This window comes from Ambystoma mexicanum, chromosome 2p, assembly GCF_040938575.1.
Source record: "Ambystoma mexicanum isolate Mex_15411 chromosome 2p, UKY_AmexF1_1, whole genome shotgun sequence".
Taxonomy (NCBI): Eukaryota; Metazoa; Chordata; class Amphibia; order Caudata; family Ambystomatidae; genus Ambystoma; species Ambystoma mexicanum.
In genome coordinates, this window is record NC_090923.1 from 545,206,551 (window position 1) to 545,222,713 (window position 16,163).

At 47.5% G+C, this 16,163-nt stretch overlaps 1 protein-coding gene across 6 annotated transcripts in view; it reads right to left on the reverse strand.

Moving 5' to 3' along the window:
• TWF2 (twinfilin actin binding protein 2) overlaps positions 1-16,163 on the reverse strand; it is a 471,759-nt gene that overhangs the window by 198,094 nt on the left and 257,502 nt on the right. For 3 of the 6 annotated variants that reach the window (XM_069643994.1, XM_069643995.1, XM_069643997.1), the window contains one exon: positions 1,794-1,847. The exons of the other annotated variants lie outside the window; for them this stretch is intronic. In XM_069643994.1, the coding sequence (XP_069500095.1) occupies positions 1,794-1,847 (54 nt within the window). The remainder of the gene's footprint in view (positions 1-1,793; positions 1,848-16,163) is intronic. 6 annotated transcript variants of the gene reach the window in all.

Here is a 16,163-nt window from a genome sequence, read left to right on the forward strand (position 1 = left end):
AATCCCTATACACCTTAACCGTATAGCCATCTAATTAGAGTCCCATATTATTGCTGTATCCCCTTGTTGTACAAGTGCTCCACAGAAAGGTTTGTTATACAAAAAAAACAAGCACATACATAAATATGGTTCCATGTGTTAATATCCCTGCAAAAATATCATGGTACAAAAACATATTTTTGCGGCGATGTTGGCCCATGGACCCTCCGAGGGACACCCCCCCCTGCATTATTTTAAAATGTGCAGGGGACACCCCCGCTCCCACAAATGATCTCCCCCAATAATATTGCTTATGGCGAGACAAACTGCCATATGTACGGCGATATTTTTGGTGGGGATATTTTGTAGGGATATCATCAATATAGAGTTTCAGATTCCAAATAATCCATCTCATCGGGGATCTGGATCCAATTCATGTACGGTTTGGAAGAAATTTATAAAACAGACCCTAGAATACACCCAAGTGCTTTGGTTTCTGGGTTACAAAACTACAGTACTAAACGCAATTAATGGAGCAGTTCAAGTGAGATTCAAGCAGCATTCACACTCGAGAAGATGACTGGCAACAGGGACTGAAATTATAAATTAGCCAGAATCTGGGGTCCTATAGTCAGTTAATCAGGATTAGGAAAGATCTATTCCTTGTAATCCTTCCAGCATTTAGACTCACTCATGAGCATGTTGGTGATTAGTATCCTGTAGAAGGTTTGCTAGCTTTCAGACATTCCTTTATAAGTCCTTATTCCTCACAGATCACTATGTTTTTAAAGAATGTGCCCTATTTGCCAATACAGGTCCTCGCTCTTATGTAAGTAAGATTATTGGTTGTGGTAAAAGTCATCTAACATAGGGGTTGAAATTAAGGGGAGCTGGGTTCCATTTATCTTCTGCTTGTAGCCTAGAAGTGCCTGGTTAGCTTGACACCAACAGCTATCAGGAGATACTTTTGGCTCCCCAAGCCAACGGATGCCGAACAAACATTAACTGTATAATGGCATTAACTCTGCATTTGGGACAATCTATAAATGAGCATTAGGACAGGTCTAAAACAACATTTAAAGCACAAGGTACCATAAATAATAGACAGCATAACAAGTTTGCATCTTATGTGGAAGTTAGATTTGTGGAACGTTCTGTACCAGCTCCCGATTCACTGGCATTAACCAGTGAGCTTGTGCTCACTGTTTTATGCTGGATACCCAGGAGCTGCTTTTAGCTCCTGCTTATCCAATCTTATCTTCAACCGCTGTGACTTGGAATGTAACTAACTTGGTTGGAGATTGCATTCCTATTTATGAAGGCCACACAGGCCGTATGTGACACTCCTACAACTGTTAAAACCTATGCAGACCCAAAATGAGAACAGCTTACTATGAACCCTGCACTCCTTGACACCAGTAAACAGTGTGTAGGGTGGACAAACACGAACATGCCGAAGGTGAAAAACCCTATATGTTAAAAAGCAAAAAACAGTGTGAAGCACATGCAGAGAATTAGTCTAAATATTTTTCAGAGTGTGGGGGACGAGTGCCAAGATGGACAGCACATGTTTAGTTTGGAACACCAGACACTCTGAATGTAAGGAAGGGGAGTGATATGCCATTTTGTAGCATAAGTGAATATTTTATACACCACATTTTAGCATGCACCTCCATCTAGTCCGGCATTTCTCATGAAAGATCAGCTATACTAGTAGTGCATCACATTAGATACCATGGTAAAGTGATCATCAGAAATGGTAAAACTTAGGTAGGAACATGCATTTCACCACAACATAAAGGGAAAATGCATACCTCCTCAGGTGGCAAGTATAAGACCTTCTGGCAACAGCAGCATCCCACTATAATCTGTCACAGGGAGACAGCAGGAAACATTTCCATCAAGTACATACACAGGGCTAACCTGCTCTTGCAACCATATTTAATATGTAGACAAATTGTTCCGATGACTAGACCATTTAACACCATCTAAATAAAGGACAAAGGTGACTCTACCCAAAATGTTTATATAAAATAACATGACAAGACCAGTCTCTAGAAAGTGTGATGATTCAGATGATTCACCCAGAAAACCTGACCCGAGACCCCTCTCACGCTCTCATGTGGCCAGGGAAAGGCAGACGCTTCCTTATTCTGACCCTGGGAGGGGGTTCGGGGGCGGGGGGTTCTGCATGAGGATCACATGGGTTAGAGGGTTAGGAAGCAGGTCAGGAAGAATGGGAAACCCCCCTTTTCAACTTCCCCAAAGCCCCTAATATCCTAATGGCTTATTGTAAAATATAACCTGTGGGAAAAAAGGATTTAGACATTATGGACTTCAAGTACCACAATGCCCAAAGTACTGGGACCAAGATGAAGGCTGCAGAGACACCGACTACAAGTTGCAGCCGAATGGTTTTAATGGACCACACCCGAGGGAGACTGGGAGGCATAAAAGGTTAGAGAGCAGGAGGTGGAGCAGTTTTGGTACCTCCACGTTGCAGCAGAAGCAGAAGCAGAAGCTGGAAGATTGCAGGGACGCCAGGACCACTGTTGTGTGTCAAGTAGAAGCCGGTCTTGAGAGGGTCTCTGCCTCCAGAGACCTTGATTGCAGAGATTGCATGGTGGGAATCGAAATATGTAAAAGCTTTCCCCAAAGTGAATCAGGCTTTGGTGGAAGGCAAGCACCAGAGAGCCTGTGGCGCGAAGCACTCTCCTTGAGTAACTGGCGTGAACCGTGAGGAACCAAGAGAAGCAGATTGCCAGGCTGTGCACAGCAGCAGAAACAGAAGACCCGGAGGCAGCGGAGCGAGCGGACGTGCACGCCAGTCCCAGTGAGTTCACTACTGTCTTGTGACCCGGACCACTCTGATCACCCGATGGCCAAGTACAAGTACTTTAAGTATGGAACGAATATAAAAAGAGCAGTCAAAACAAACCTTATTTTGAAAACTGAACTGAAGTAAATCAGAACAATAATGTGCTTACAAATCAAGATGACAGAGGAAAAAAGGTGTCAGTATAAGAACTGGACAAGCAAACCAGAAATGTGCGATTGTATTCACGTGGGTCAGAATAATTGGCAGCAACAATGGAGGGCAATAGCACAACAAACCAATGCAAACAATAATTGCCAAATCCAAAAGAGTATAATATAAAGGCAAATTCAAAAGAACCAACATTGCCAAACCCAAGAGAGGGCAATAAAGAATCTAGTGTTTGCAAATCATATTGCCAGTGTGCGGAAGAGGCTAGAAGAGAAACTGACTCAAACCTACATTGCCAAAAAAGTGTAAGAGTGAGAGAACTATTGTCAGCATTTGGTTAACGCAGAGGTGGGGAAACAAGAGCGGCAGGAGGGCTATCCTTACAGAAGATATTTAGGAGGCCTGAAGCATAACCTACATTGCAAGTGCCAATCACAAGTGTGTAACAAACAGCACCAATGTGTTTGTTTCCCCAGAAGCAGCAGTTAAACGTGATGGTGTGAAACAAAAGACATTGCTAAATTGTTGGAAGCAAACCTTTACCACAGAAGTACTTTTAGTAGTTGCATTTTGTCCTGGCAGTAGAGTACACCAGGGCAAAGGATCTCATAGTAATATACTTGGCAAGTGATTGGACCAGGTGAAAATAACTGGAATGCTGTGGTGTGGTTAAAGGTCTTGAAGAAGAAGTTGTAGTACCACTAAGGTGTTTGTGTCAACTGTTGCAGAACTAACCTGACAAATACATTTTTGTTGATCCTAATAATCCAAGAATACTTCCATAGTTCATGAGAAGTTGCTTTGCACTTTTGATCACAAGTACAAAGAGGAAAATCTTGTTCAACATTATTAATTTTTAGTGTAAGTTCAAGTTAGAACAAAAAGAACTGTTTTGGAACTTTTGTTGCAAGTCAGGATTTCCTTACTCCTCTGGAATCCTGCTTGAATCTGAGGAAGGGGAATTCACCCAGATAAGGAGAGACCGTTATCAGGTTGCGAATACAACTGTTACTTCTGTTATACTTGAATTGCCATATTATATTACCTTGATATGTTGTTGTATGTATAAGTGTGAGCGACAGAAACCTTTTGTTACAGTGTTTACTTTAGTTTATTTTGATAGGCAGGGAAATCCCAGTTAGGGTAGGGGTAGTGAGGGGTTTTATCCAACCTTTTGAGTTAATAAAATTGCATCGTTGGAAAAACCTTCACAAAGTTGCCCACTGCACATTTCTGGCCCCTTACAAATAGAATGAACAGACCATTTCACCATACAGACTTCAATAATGAACTGTTAAATTGCCTGCTTAAGCTTACTCCCATAACCAACAAAGAATCATCAATTGCAGATGAAAGCATTTGACCTAACTCATCCTACAAACTGAAGGACCTGTATAAAAGCAATTAACTGTACCACAATCGCACAAGCACTCAAATGCTTAAGCCAGCTTCCAAAATTCAACCCTACAGCATTCCCAGAGATTAAACTTTGATGGGTTATCATGAACTTCCATAGACTGTCTGCGGCACTGTACGTGACATTTATGAAGACTTATTTGAAGACGGTCCCTATCACAAACTAACCCAGACAGTGCTATAATAATGTCAACTGTAACAAATGCATTAAATGGAAAAACATATGTAGAGGAGCAGTTACATGCCCTCTGCAGGGAATCCCGCCTCCTCCCACCCCCCAACTCCTATATGTTGGAAGTTTGAGATCGTGCCATGTTTGACACCAGCAGTTGTGCCAATACTGCAGCGAATATTCGAAAGAAGGTATCCACTGAGAAAACCCTATCAAATGTACTCCCGAAGAGACTACAATCTGAGGGAGGAACTGTCTGACGGAATATGAAAAGGAGCAAAGAGAAGCTAGTGACGTCACAAAAAATATGCGTGAAGGCCCGAGAATACTGGCCGAAGAGAATGCATGGATTTTACAGAAACTGATGATGAAGTTAAGAATCAAGTAAACTTTCATTTGCGAAAAGAAGATTGCACGTGTGCGAAGTGCTGCAGAAAATCAACCGTTCAATAATTGTACAGACGCTGAAACGTAAGTAGACCAAGTCATCATAGAAGCTGGTTACATGTAGTGAATAGACTGCAGACGGAGCCACCATTGTATAGGAGCTGGACATCTGTGTCATGAATTTAGTAAGCCAGGGCCTATGGAGAGAAAAGGTGAGAATTGTGTTGCAGCAAGAATAAGCTGAGATTGTGGGAGCGCATGACAAAGCTGTCTGGCCTGCTATCAAAACTGAAGCAGCCAAGTTCGGTTATCTATTCTTGAAAGCAGTGAATTTGCAAAGGATGAATCATCCCTTGTTAAGGTGCAAGCTTTAACTATCCCTCAACAAAAGTCACATTCTAAAACTTGTGTAGCTGGGAAAGGGTTAATTTACTTTGCACTGAGGGATTCAAAAGTACTTACCAGTTTACAAATATTTGTCAACCATTGTCTTATTCCCTAATCTTTTCTTTTGACTCCAACCTAAGTATTGCACTAAATGTGCCAGTGATATATCCATGTCCGCGGTGTCCTAGTTATTGAAGTCACCTCAGGGTGTAGGCAGTGTCTGTGTGCCATCCCAAAAGGGTATATACGGATTTATTGAAACTGGGAGTGTGTATTTTCGAAGTATATTTAAGTGTTACATATGTTTGCTCCATTCTAAAAAAGGCTTATTCAACTGACTTAAATTAAGAACAAGTTACGTACCTGCAACTGTTGTTCTACAGCATGGGTCGGGCATGGATTCACATGCTCATGAATAATGCCCGTCTGGCTAGGAATCCTCGGTAACAGAAAAGAAATCTGTTTGTTTAATTTCTGAACTGTATTTCCTAACAACCAATCACTGAGCTCTGGGTCATACTGCCCCCAGCCAGTGACTGCCCTCTACCAAAGCCCCTCCTCTGGCAACCATCTTCAGATTTGGTAGCACGTAAAGTGGCAGTAGGACCAAGAGAAGAACCGCAGAGGGGTAGGCGGGAGGGTTTGCATGCGAATCCATGCCAGACCCATGCTGGAGAACAACAGTTACAGGTAAGTAACTTGTTCCTTCTCCAGCATGAGGTCCGGCACGGATTCACATGCTCATGAATAAATACATAGCAGTACACACATGCACAACCACAGGAGGTGGCAAGGCTCAACAAGCATCTTACCTTCTCACCAGCCTCATCTTTAAGCAAACAGGTTGCACAGCAGTGCTTGGCCGACTCTGGACTCCTCCATGGAATCCCTGTCGATGCAGTAGAATCTCGTGAAGGTATGCGTCGACCTCCACGTAGCAGCCCTGCAGATGTCAAGCAGGGGCACATCAGACAGGAACGCCATAGTAGCAGTGATCGCTCTGGTAGAATGGGCTCTAGAACAGCCAGGCAAAGGTCAGTTTGCCAACTGGGGACAATGAGTGATGCAGCCGGAGAGCCACCTGCAAATGGAAGCCTTGGACAGGGCCTTCCCATGGTTCAACAGGGCCAAAGTTCACAAAAAGTTGCGACGTCTTCCGGAAACTCTTTGTCCGGTCCACATAGAACTTCAGCCCCCTAGCCACATCCAGCGAGTGCAAAGTACTCTCAGCCAGCGACGAAGGCGTCGAAAAAACACAGGTAACACCAAGGGCTGATTTAGATGAAAGTCCGACGGCACCTTGGGCATGAAGGAGGGGTGCATCAACAGCACTATCCTAGTGTCGTGAAAGTCAAGTAAGGTGGCTTACAGGACAGGGCCTGAATCTCACCCACCCTTCGTTCTGAGGTGATGGTAATGAGGAACGCTGTCTTCCACGACAAGAACTTCAGTGGAACTGTCTGCATAGGTTTGAATGGAGGGCCCATGAGCCTAGTCAGTACCACTTTGAGTTCCCACGCCGGGGCTGGCGCCTTAACTGGCAGGAATAAACAGAACAGTCCTTTGATGAACTCCTTAACCAGACGATGTGACCATAATGACCGTCCCAGAGATCTGGTGTAGCGGGAGATAGCCACCAGATGAACCTTGATGGAGGCATGGGCCAGTCCCGCCTTGGCCAATGACAGCAAATATGGTAGCATCTGCTGAGCCGTGACTCGTAGAGGGTCGATCTTCTGTGCACGGGACCAAACGGCGAACCTCTTCCATTTATGTCCGTAGCATTTGAGAGTAGACTATGCCCTGGCCTTGGCAAGCACCTCCTTGCAGTCCGCTGGGAGATCGTAACCCCCAAACTCTAACGCTGTAGGAGTCAGGCCTTCAGGTTCAGCGATCCTGGGTCGTGGTGCAGAATTGCGCCTCCTTCCCTGGCAAGAAGACCTGAGACCACTGAAAGCTTGACTGGAGGGGATGCGGACATGCTGAGAAGGTCTGAGATTTGCCTCAGCCACACTGGTGCGACAAGGATCATCCTGCACCGGGACTGTGATTGATGAGTCGAAGAAGCAACAGCAACAGAGGCAACACATACAGAAACAGGTCATACCAGGGGAATGAGAATGCTTGTGAACCTTGGGCACTTGGTGTTCGTCGCCATCGCAAACAGAATGATTTGGGGATTGCCCCATCTGTGGAACAGATGGTTCACTTGGTCATGCCGAAGCTCCCACTCGTGGCAAGAGCGTAGCTCCCTTCTGAGAGAGTCAGCGACCGTGTTCTTTACTCCTGCCAGATTAAATGGAATGAGGAACATCCCCTGGGCAACAGGCCAGTGCCATAAATCCTGAGCCTCTCTGAAGAGCGCTGGGGATCTGGTGCCCCCCTGCTTCCTGATGTAAAACATTGTGGTGGTAATGTCTGAAGACCTGCACCACCTTGCCCTTGAGGGACGGAAGGAAGGTCTTGAGGGACCAAAACACTGCCCGAAGCTCCAGCACATTGATGTGCAACCTCTTCTCCTCCGGAAGCCACAGGCCTCTGGCGTGAAGACTTACGGTGTGAGCTCCCCATCCTTCCAGGGAGGCGTCCGTTGTGACTGTCTCCTGCTGTGGTGGGGTCTGGAAATCCACGCCTCCGGACAGGTGAGCACGCACGCCCCACCACGTTATCGCTCGACGGAAGCTCTTGTCGAGTGCGATCCTGTCCTGGAAACTTCCCGACACAGTCCTCAAGGAACTCATGTAGTGGACGCATCCGTAGCCTGCAGAGCCGGATGAGATAGATGCATGACGACATCAAGCCGAGCAGAGACTTGATGGTCCTCACTGTGGTGAACTTCAGTGCTAACAGCTGTTGCACCTTCTTAGGGAGAATTCATATAAATGTGCCAATTCCCTCTACCTTAGAGTCCCCAGCAACTTAGCTGGATTTTGAGGACTTAATTTTTTAACCTGGAGAGAACAAAACCCTTTTTCCCACTCTCTCATGTATTTTAATGTGATTTTTGAACACTGTTTCTTTTGGTTGTGGAGTCTAACAAACTCCAAAGGCATCATCTTTTACATTGTGTCACCCAGCACCTTCAGTGCAGTGGCACAGAGAAGTCTTATATTTTCCAAAGGTTTGAACACCTTCTCTTGGATAAACTACTGTTTCCAAGCACAGTAAAGTGAAATTGACTTTACTCACAGTTGTAACTTTCAAGACCCAGCACACACTATCTTACAATAGGGTGAGGGAGGGGTTAATTAGTATCCCCTTTTTCTAGCTTCCCATGTAACATTTTTATGTTACCCTTTCCTCAATGAACGGCTGCTGGCAGTGGTTTACTTTTAACTACCATGGTGTGCTTTTATGGTGGGCTGCCGTTGCAGCTGCAGTAAAGCACCCAAGGGTGCCATGTTTGTCAAAATGGCCCTATCTTTTTTCACCATTTCTTCTTGGAAAGGTCCTTCTTGAGATTTACTCTGCGCACCAAGCCAGGTTTGGTCCCTTTGTTCGCTTTGCCTTTGGCGGGATTCACGAGTGAAGCCCGCCTCTGGCTCCAGGGTGTCTGGTGGGGGCAGGAAGTGAGGAGGGTGCTCAAAACTCCCTGTGCTTAGTCTCCTAGGGGACCCAAATGCACTGTGATGATTGGCCGGCTGACTTTCCGGCAAGGACAGCCACCCTGCTGCTGAGTGACTGACAGCTAGGCTGGAATGAATGGGAGAAACTAGTATAAAAGGTGAGGCTTTTGGCTTGGAAGGCAGAGTCGACCACTGGATAAAGGAACCGAAGAAGAACGAAGAGGACGCCTGCTGCAACTCCTGGACCATTGGTTTGCCCAGTGAAGCCCTGCTGCTGTGCTGAAACTCCAAATTCATATCGACAGAGAAGCCCCTGCAAGGACGACTTCTCCCCTTGAGTTGGTGGGACCAACTCCAAAGTAAGCCACCTGGACATTCTCTCAGAGCTGGTTGCAATTCCACAGGATTGCTGCTGGAAACCGAAACGCCAGGGAGAGGAACACCAGTTTGTGTGCGTTGCTTTTAAGTTGGCGAAGAGCTCCAGGAAGGTCCTCCGGACTCCCAGGAAACAGGACTGACCGAGCCTGAGCCACCTCAGAGTGCTGGACCCAGAAGCAAGGAAAGCCCATCTCGATAGCCAGAAACCAAGGTGTTGCTATTTGCGGTAGCCGCGAGGAGCTGAAACATCAAAGTGCCACTTGTTTGAAGATTGCTGGTTGCGAACGGTGCAGTGCAGGAGTCCCCATAAATCCTCCCTCTTGTCCCCACGGCTGAGGCCCAGGAACAGTGACATCTGCAGAGCTGCACAGGAACAGAAGTCATCTGCTGCACTTTCCTTCAATCCAAAATGTCTGTAAAGTCTGCGAGAACTTACCTCTTGGTGTGGAAATACACTTGTTCCCTGTTGGTGAGACTTGTTGTGGTTGCTCTGTAGAGTCGCTGATAGCTTCTTTACCTGAGAAGCCTAAACGGCTTGTGGCTCACTATGAATTCTTCTTTCTACAAAGACTTTTAAAACATTGTGCAAGACTTTGACTTACCTGTGAGAAGTGCTTCAGTTTCACCTAGACTTTTGCCCAATTGAGTTTGGCTTAGCCTGGCTTCCTGAATGACTCTTCTTCCCTCTGTGAATGTGTTTGGTCTTCCTTCCAGGAAAGGGTTAACCAACTTTGCATTGGGGGGTTTACAAAAGTACTTACCTGCTTTGAGAATTATTTGTGAGATCTCTTGTTGTGTCATATTAACCTTTCTCTTTCACAACCTCAAACGTGGGTGTTATGAAATGTATTGAGTGTTAATGTTATATTGCCCCCTTCTGAAGAAGGCTTATTCTAACTGACCGATAAATAAATTAATAATTGTTTATTCAAGAAACCGTGTGTGTTTATTTGAATACTTGTCACTGTGAATCTCTGTGTAACTCCCCTACAGCTCACATTGACCCCTCTTGAGATGAGCCTGGCTGCTCAACATGCTACCAACCTGTGTAGTACAAGCTTATACCAAAGGTTGGGTTCCTATTGCCAGGAGGCCGGGGTTGTTGTAGTGCACCCAAAGGATACTGCATACAATCTTGCCTAACACACCTTGCTCAAGATGGCCGCTATCCTTTCCTCTGACGGAGACGCCAGGCACAACGCCGTGTTAAGTCGGGATCATAGGAACAGCGTGTCCTGTGATGGAGTCAAGCAGGACTTTGCATAGTTCACCGAGAACCCCAGATCCATCGGAAGACGAACGGTTCTCAATGTGTGGTCGACTGCGACTTCCCTCGATCTGGTCCGGATGAGCCAGTCTTACAGGTAAGGGTAGACGTGAATCCCTTGCAGTTGTAGATGGCACGCCACCGGCGACATGCACTTCGTGAAGACTCTGGGTGCCAACTTCAGCCATAAGGGAAGGGCCTTGAACTGGGAATGCACCCTTTGAACGACGAAGCGTAGGAACTTGCGGTGCGCCCCTTGTGAATGGGATGTGGAAGTACGCATCCTCCAGGTCCAGCGACGACAGAAAGTATCCCTCTTCCAGTTGTCCGAGCACGTGCTGAAGAGTGACCATGCAGAACTTCTGAGACTTTATGTATTTGTATAGCCGCAGGCAGATCGAGAATGGGCTTCCAGCCCTCGGTTTTCTTTCATACAAGGAAGTACCTTGAGTAAACTCCAGAGCTCCTGAGCCGTTGTGGGACCAACTCTATTGCTCCTTTCTTTAACATGGCCCAGACCTCCAGCAACAGCTGAGGTACGTGGTTTTCCTGCCGGGCCACTGGTGGTATTCGCAGACACTTCCGTTGGAATTCTAGAGTGTCTCTGTGGGCGAGAGCGTCCAGCACCCATCGGTCGGTGGAGATGAACTTCCACGCGCTGGCGAAGTTCCCCAGCCGGGGTGCACGGGGGAGGACCCGACGTCACGGCCGGTACATTCCTGCTTGGAGATCCACGGGCCGCCTTGCGGTCCCAGACGACGACGGCGGCCTCCTCTGAAGTTCTTGGAGCAGCCCCTGTTGCTCTCCTGGGCCGAGGAATAGGAAGGTTGACGGTAAGCAGAGGATCCTCCGCTGAAACTCTTTGAGGAGTGGGTAGACTTGCCTCCCAAGGACCAAAAGGACAGTCATCGTTGCTGTAGCGTGCCCAGGGCACATGCCATCTCTGTGTCCGCTTTGATGACCTATAGGGACTCATATACAGCTTTCCCGAAGAGGTTGTCCCCGTCAAGGGCATGTCCAAAACCCTGGTCTGGACCTCCTGATGAAAGTTGGTTGCCTTGAGCCAACCTCGGCGGAGAAGGCAAACACTGTTACCCATCTGGCTGAATGCAGTATCTGCAATGTCCGTTGCCACCGCAATGGCGTGGTTCACCTTCCTGAAGAATCTCCAATGCCTCTGTCTTCTTATCGTCGGGGAGACAATCTAGCAGAGGAGTGAGCTTGAACCACAGCTCATGGTTGTAGCGCGCCACGATAGCGAGGGCGTTTGCGGCCTTGATGGTCGTCGCAGCAGAGTAGATCACTCTCCTTCCCATTGCATCCAACTTCTTCCCCTCGTTGTCAGGAAGGGTGGATGCAGATGAAGACGTAGAGCCCGAAGACTTCTTCCTGGATGCTGCAGAGACCACTGAATCCGGTGACTGTTGGGCCCGCAAACATTTGGGCGCAGAGTCTGGCACCCTGTACTTTTTCTCCAGGCGGTCCCTCTTCACTGGGGCCGTAGAACGTTTCTTCAAGAGCGCCAATCCTTCGTCCCAAATGTCATCCAAGAGGGGGACTGAAAGGATGGTCTTCCTCTTTGCTTCAAGTCTTTGGTCTAAGAATCCCTCCTTCTCTGGCGTGAGTTGGAAAAGCTCGATGCCCTGGGGATCATAGCATGGAAAGATCCAATCTCATCTATATGGAACGATCTGGGAGGAGGCGACGGGAGGTCCCCCAATTCCACAGTCATCCGTGCCCGTAGTCATCGCTGTGTCAGGCTCCGTCTCATCAGTTGGAGGGGGAGAGGGTGGTGAAGGGTGACAAGAAGGAGGAGGGTCCTCTTCTTAGTCGGTGGTTCCCCAATCTTCAGTGGGTCGGCCGGCACGGGAGCCGTGGGTGGGGCTGTAGGGGGGGGGGGTAACCGACATCCTCCTCTGAATCTCAGATACCAGGGTGCGCAGAGTAGAGAGAATGTCTGCTGAGAAGTCTCTAGGGGGCAGTTGAGGCAGAGGGCATATAGGAGGGTGGTGTGCCAGAAGAGGGCAAAGGCCCCCGTCGGCCTGAGGCTCTGTCTTCCTCGACTGTATCCTCGTTCCCCTCGTCCCCCTCGTCACGCCCTCGTCGTAGGGCGCAACTGACATTTCCCTCCTTGTCATTGACCTCCTGGATGGTCTGAAGGTAGGTGAGCTCATCCTCTGAGGAAAGAAGCTGTTCCCTGGAGAACCTCTGCGCTCCCCCTTTCTTTCTTCGAGTCCAGAGGGGACGGTCTTGGGGAGATGACCGGCATCTTCTCTGGTGTCTTCTGGATGGGCTGGAACGCAGTCTCCCTCCTGGGAGGAAGGGACACTCTGGCCTTCGGAAGTGCACCTTGCGGGTCCACCTCAGCGGCCTTCGAAAGGGAACCATCACTACCTCGATGGAAGGCGGGGCCTTCGTCGGGTGTACCTGGGCCTTGACGGTCAGGACCGGCCCCTTGTCCTGCTTGGCCTTCGCAACTGATCCGGACACCTTGTCCTGTTTGGCCCCCTCCTCAGAAGGCTGGTTGGAGCCTCGGTCCCCTTTGGTCTTCTCTGGCAAGGGCGGCCTGGACTTTGACTACTCCCTGGCAGCCTCCGGAGCCACCTTGAGTTTGCCCGGATGGTCTGACTTCCTCTTGGACGAAGATCCTGAGTGTTGACTGGAAACGTCTGACACGCCCTGGCCGCAGAGGAGCCCGCCGCAATGGCGCTCCCGGTGGCAGTGGACTTGCAGTGCTTAGCCTTTTGTTGCACCCCCGCGGGAGGGGCGCCCTTCAAAGGACTTAGAAGCCTGCTCCACTTACTTGGATCCGGGAGAGGCATACTCCTGGCACCCACCCAGTGCAGAGGCCTTGGCCTGTAGCCACTCTTTCAGGCGCCTATTCCGATTCTTCAGCGTGCGAGCCGTCATCTCGTGGCAAAAAGCACAATCTTCATCCTTGTGCGTCGGATACAAGCAGTAAAGGCACTGGGAAGTTTAGCATCCATATAAACATCCATAGACTGCAGTCGGAACAGATCTTGAAAAGCAGGGGATTCCTTCTCGTCCGCCATGATCCACGCGGTGTTGACCTTGAAGAACCTTCTGGAAGCCTCCACAAAGAAACTCAATGAAATTTGCCCTTGAGGGGTGCTGAATAATGCAAAAAACGGGTCCCCATTAGTCGGAAGGTTGATCGATGGAGCACCGGGGCTCGATTGACCAAAAAATAAAGTAAATCTCTTCCAAAAAGCGGAAAACGCAGTAAAAGTTTGATAGCTAAGCACAAGGACTCCCAACACTTGCACATGCGGTAAAAATCTGAAGATGGCAGCTAGAGGAGGGGATTAGGTAGAGGGCAGTCATTGGCTGGGGGCAGTATGACCCACAACTCAGTGATTGGTTGTTAGGAAATACAGTTCAGAAATGAAACTGATTTTTTTCTGTTACCAAGGATTCCCAGCCTGACGACGGGGAATATTCATGAGCATGTCAATCCATGCCAGACCCCATGCTGGAGAAATAAATAATTGTTTAATCAAGAAACGTTGAGTGTAAGTGTTTATTTGGATACTTGTCACTGTGAATCTCTATGTTACAACCCTACAGCTCACATTGACCCCTCTTGAGACAAGTCTGGCTGCTCAGTTACTCCATCAACTTGTGTAGTACATGCTTATACCAAAGGTTGGGTTAACTATTGCCATGTGGACAAGGCTGGTGGAGTCTCCCACAGGGTACTGCATACAATCTTGCCTAACAGGGTTACTACATCAATTCTTGCCCAACACTGGTGGCAGGCGGTGGGATAGACGTAGAGTGGTTACATTGATTATTTGCTGTACTTTTGCCCAACTAAACCAGCTACAAGGCTAAGGTCCACCAAATAGTTGAGCAATTGTAACTTGTCAAATATGGATAACTTTAACGAGGCAGCCCCGATTGTCCTCACAGCAGATCAACTGAAAGACATGTGCAAAACCAGGGGTCTGGCTCTTAAAGGTAAAAAATGTGAATAGATTACAAGGTTGTTGAATCACCAAAGTTTGGGTAGTAGGCCTGTACAACCTACTCACCCAAGTAAGGTGGAAGATGAGGATGCTAGTTTAGAGTCAAGCTCCAATCTGCAAGAGGAGTCAGAGGAGGTAGAAGAATCTCAGGAAGAGAGACCCTCTCTGCCACAGCCTGCCTTTATGCCTCAGCCATTTTCCATTGGGACCCCACAAGGTCTACATTTAAGCCCAGCATATGTTTCTCTTGAAAGACTAAGATTAAGTTGGAGTTCAAGAAACTAAATGCCCAAGTTGAAGCCAAACGTCAAGAGGTGAAACTAAGTGAAAGGAGAACATGAAATTGATATGAGAAGGATGTCCCTTGATTCTGCTTCCCTTTCAGGGTCCTCTAGGTCTGCTAGTCCCACAAGGCCTCGCCTGCCCAAAGAAGCAGTGAGTATTTATCAACCTAAACTTGATGTGTTGGATTGGCTGGGTATGTTTGAATACACCTATGGCCTTCAATGAATCAGTGGGAATGATTTAATTCCATGGCTCATGTCTAGGCTCCCCCTGAATGGTTGTGATGCTGTGATAGTGTTGGGTGCCATTGAGATAAACTATTATGAATCAGTAAAGCTGGCATTAAAAGCCAGATTTTGGAAAACTCCTTCCCAGTACCTTAAGAGGTTTAGGACCCTCAAAAAGACCGATGGAACCCCTTGGGCTAGCTGGGTATGTGAAGGTTTGAAAAACTTACATGGTTGTGTTGAGGGGTACAGAGTGAACTCCTTTGAAGGAATGAGGAATCTTTTTTTGTTAGAATCTATTTTTGATGCCTGCTCTCCTAAGCCGAGACAGCACTTGGCTGACCCAAAAGAAAGTGATCCCAGAAAGCTAGCACAAGCAGCTGACTCATGGGTAGCCAACAGGGCCACCCATAAGGATTCTGGGGCCACTCACAAAAAGGAGGGAAAGCAGCACAGAAGTGAGGATAAAGAAGTTTCTAATTCTAACCACACAGAAGAGGTCCATAAACATAAGGGTAGATCCCATGGGAAAACTGGTAGGTCTAGTGAACCCTCTGATGCCCAACCAGAGTGAGGTCAGCAGAAACCCCAATTCCAGAGAGAATTTGGGAAATTCTTGGTCTCTAGACCATGTGAAAGAAGATCCCAGATGCAAGGGTAAACCTGCAGGGGTCAACACTGCCTCCTTAGCCTTCATCCCTGAGGGAGAAGTTGAAATGGCTAGCGCACACTTTCACTTACTGGCTGAAGAACCCCTTGGAGTTTAAGCCATTGTATCTTTAAGCCAACAACCTGGGTCTGTGTGAAAACCAAAATATGGATGTGTATAGCTCCATCCCAGATAATGCCAAAGGGTATTACATGGACAGCTGTTGGGTAAGATTTTCATAGAAATGGTCTTCCTGACCTGGGTCAACCCCAGAATATTTTGCATTACTAGTGGGATATTTTTCCTTAATACCTCTGCGACGGAGAACCTTTTTCTACATACTCAGAATCTTTTACTCTTTTTATTTTTTTACTCTCCATATCGTCTTTTTAAAGTTATCCTCTAACAACATTTTGGCAATAAGTGCCTGTTGTTGCTGGGTTGCCCTAGGGGCTTCCCCTTTTAACTTTCTCTG